The sequence below is a fragment of the Carassius gibelio genome, chromosome B1, assembly GCF_023724105.1.
Source record: "Carassius gibelio isolate Cgi1373 ecotype wild population from Czech Republic chromosome B1, carGib1.2-hapl.c, whole genome shotgun sequence".
Classification (NCBI taxonomy): domain Eukaryota; kingdom Metazoa; phylum Chordata; class Actinopteri; order Cypriniformes; family Cyprinidae; genus Carassius; species Carassius gibelio.
The window spans coordinates 33,475,662-33,478,161 of NC_068396.1; the positions used below are offsets into that span (position 1 = coordinate 33,475,662).

The 2,500-nt window shown below is 38.5% G+C and overlaps 1 protein-coding gene across 3 annotated transcripts in view; it reads right to left on the reverse strand.

Moving 5' to 3' along the window:
- LOC127949399 (adhesion G protein-coupled receptor L1-like) overlaps window positions 1-2,500 on the reverse strand; it is a 44,474-nt gene that overhangs the window by 32,654 nt on the left and 9,320 nt on the right. For all 3 annotated transcript variants that reach the window (XM_052546584.1, XM_052546585.1, XM_052546583.1), the window contains exons 3-4: window positions 2,413-2,500; window positions 481-590 (exon numbers count right to left, since the gene is read on the reverse strand). The exon at window positions 2,413-2,500 is cut by the window's right edge and continues 126 nt beyond it. In XM_052546584.1, coding sequence (XP_052402544.1) covers window positions 481-590; window positions 2,413-2,500 — 198 coding nt within the window. The remainder of the gene's footprint in view (window positions 1-480; window positions 591-2,412) is intronic.

Consider the following 2,500-nt stretch of genomic DNA (forward strand, 5'->3'; position numbering starts at 1 on the left):
AAGAGAAGAGAAGAGAAGAGAAGAGAAGAGAAGAGAAGAGAAGAGAAGAGAAGAGAAGAGAATGAGGAAGGGTAAAAATAAAAAAAGTAGATAAATGTTTGTGTGGTACATTTTGTGCATCTTGGTGTGTGTGTGTGTGTGTGAGAGAGAGAGAGAGAGAGAGAGAGAAAAGAAAATGAGAGGTTGTGTGTGCATGTCTGTGTGTGTGTGAGTTATGCATGTATGTCTCTGTCATTGTGTGTGTGTGTGTGTGTGTGTGTGTGTGTGTGTGTGTGTGTGTGTCTGTGTGTTAAGCATGTATGTCTCTGTTAGTCTGTTAGTATGTCTGTGCGTGTGTGTGTGTGCGTGTTATGCATGTATTTCTCTGTCAGAATATGTGTGTGTGCATGTGTGTGGTATGCATGTATCTCTGAGTATGTGTGTGTATGTGTGTGTGTGTGTGTGTGTGTGTGTGTGTGTGTGTGTGTGTATGTTACTCACTGTAAGGGACACACTCATACTGGATCTCCAGATATTTGTAAGTACCAGGACAGGGGTCAGGAAAGACATCTGCCCCGGCGACGACCACACACTGGGTCCTATTATTACACCTGAAACACACACACACACACACACACACAGTCATCACACACTGGGTCCTATTATTACACCTGAAACACACACACACACATGATTATCAGTCTGGCACTGCTCAACAGCCACACGGAGGAGAAGAGTCGCCAAAGACGTAAATAACAGAGTGAGAACGTCTGAGAGACACTTCAGACTGAGATCATGTGAATCATCTCTCATCAGCTCAACTCAGTGATGGAGACCTGCTCATGCCTCTCTCTCTCTCTCTCTCTCTCTCTCTCTCTCTCTCTCTCTCTCTCTCTCTCTCTCTCTGGAAATGGACAGAGTGAAGCAGCATTGATTGTTCTTCTAGGAAGCAGCAGCAGCTCAAACACTGGGGAGACACGCTGACGCCAAAACACTCAAACACACACATAATCTCATCCACACACACATATCACATACTTACAGCTCCTTTATATAAAACTAACCATTACAACAGACACATTAGAAACATTACTTACTTTAAAGAAAAATCGTTTTGTGAAAGGAGAACATCTTTAGATTACTCCAAAGACAGGTTGAATCAGATTTAGCTCACTTTTTGGAGGTAAATCTGTCACAAATGTTATATATATATAATTTAAATTTTACAAAAAAAAAAAAAAAATTGTAATTTATGCTATATATAATTTAAATTAAAATTGAAATTTAAATAAATTAAAAAAATGTAATTTATGCATTCAGCAGACGCTTTTATCCAACATGACTTACAGCGCATTCAGCCTATCAATTCTTTACCTATCATGTGTTCCCGGGGAATCGAACCCCCAACCTTATCTGTATCTCTGACATCACTAACAGGTAAAGTAAAATATAATGAAGTATATACTATAATATTTATTAAACTGCTCTTTTATAGACTTAATTTCTCTAGCAAATAATGAGCTGTGGACACTGATGACTTGCCTTAACTGAAGTTAACTAAAATACGTGACATTTTGTTTACAAGTTGTTTTAATGACGTCTTTCCGCAATTGAAACACTGATTGTGCGTTTACATGAGGCATGATCTTTCATTCATGTTAATTTTGTGTTAAAACTAGTAGTAAAGATGAAGGAATAATCCATGCATTTCAATATACTGCAATATCTCACGCCACATCAAAGATCTCTAAAACATCAGGTTTTGTTTGAATTTCATAAAATATTTAATGATTTGTTCGGTACGCATGTGTACTGAAACAGAAAGTCCAATTAAACTGTTACACCCCTAATACACCAGTAAAAAAAAAAAATTGTAAAAAACTAAAATACATATTACTAACCGAATTACTAACTGACAAAACAAACTAGCGATACGTTTAATGCCAAATTCATAATATATTCATATCGTCATAAAACTCTAGATGGTTCTTTACGTGAACTGGCGTTATTCTCAGCATTAGATGACATGGCGCAAGCTGATTGGTTCATGTTGCATAAGCAGTTAATGAGCATGCTGCTTTACATTTAAATGGCTAGTTAACATTCACTTGAGCAGACTGCAGTGCACTTTCAGAGTTCCTCTGAAACCCTCCACCTTCCCCAGCTCCACCTGTACAGATTGTATTTGCTATTTGTGCAGCAGCAGTATGTCTTAATCAGCATATCTATTGGCAGAAGCAAGTTCCTGTACTTGATGCAGAAGCAGAAGCAACAATAATCTACAACTACAGCAATAACCAACAGATCTATTCCGCCAAGACCAAGTACATTAACATTGTCATATAAATTACCATGCTAACATCTCTCAAGAGTTTTCATGACAGAACTGTGCTTCTGAAGAGATGAGAGTGAGTTGTGTGAGTTGATGTGTACCTGTGTGACATGATCTTGAACGCATCTGGCTGGTAGCACTGCACGTTCTCCATCTGGAAGGGGTCCGCGTCGCAGATCTTGTCGTCAG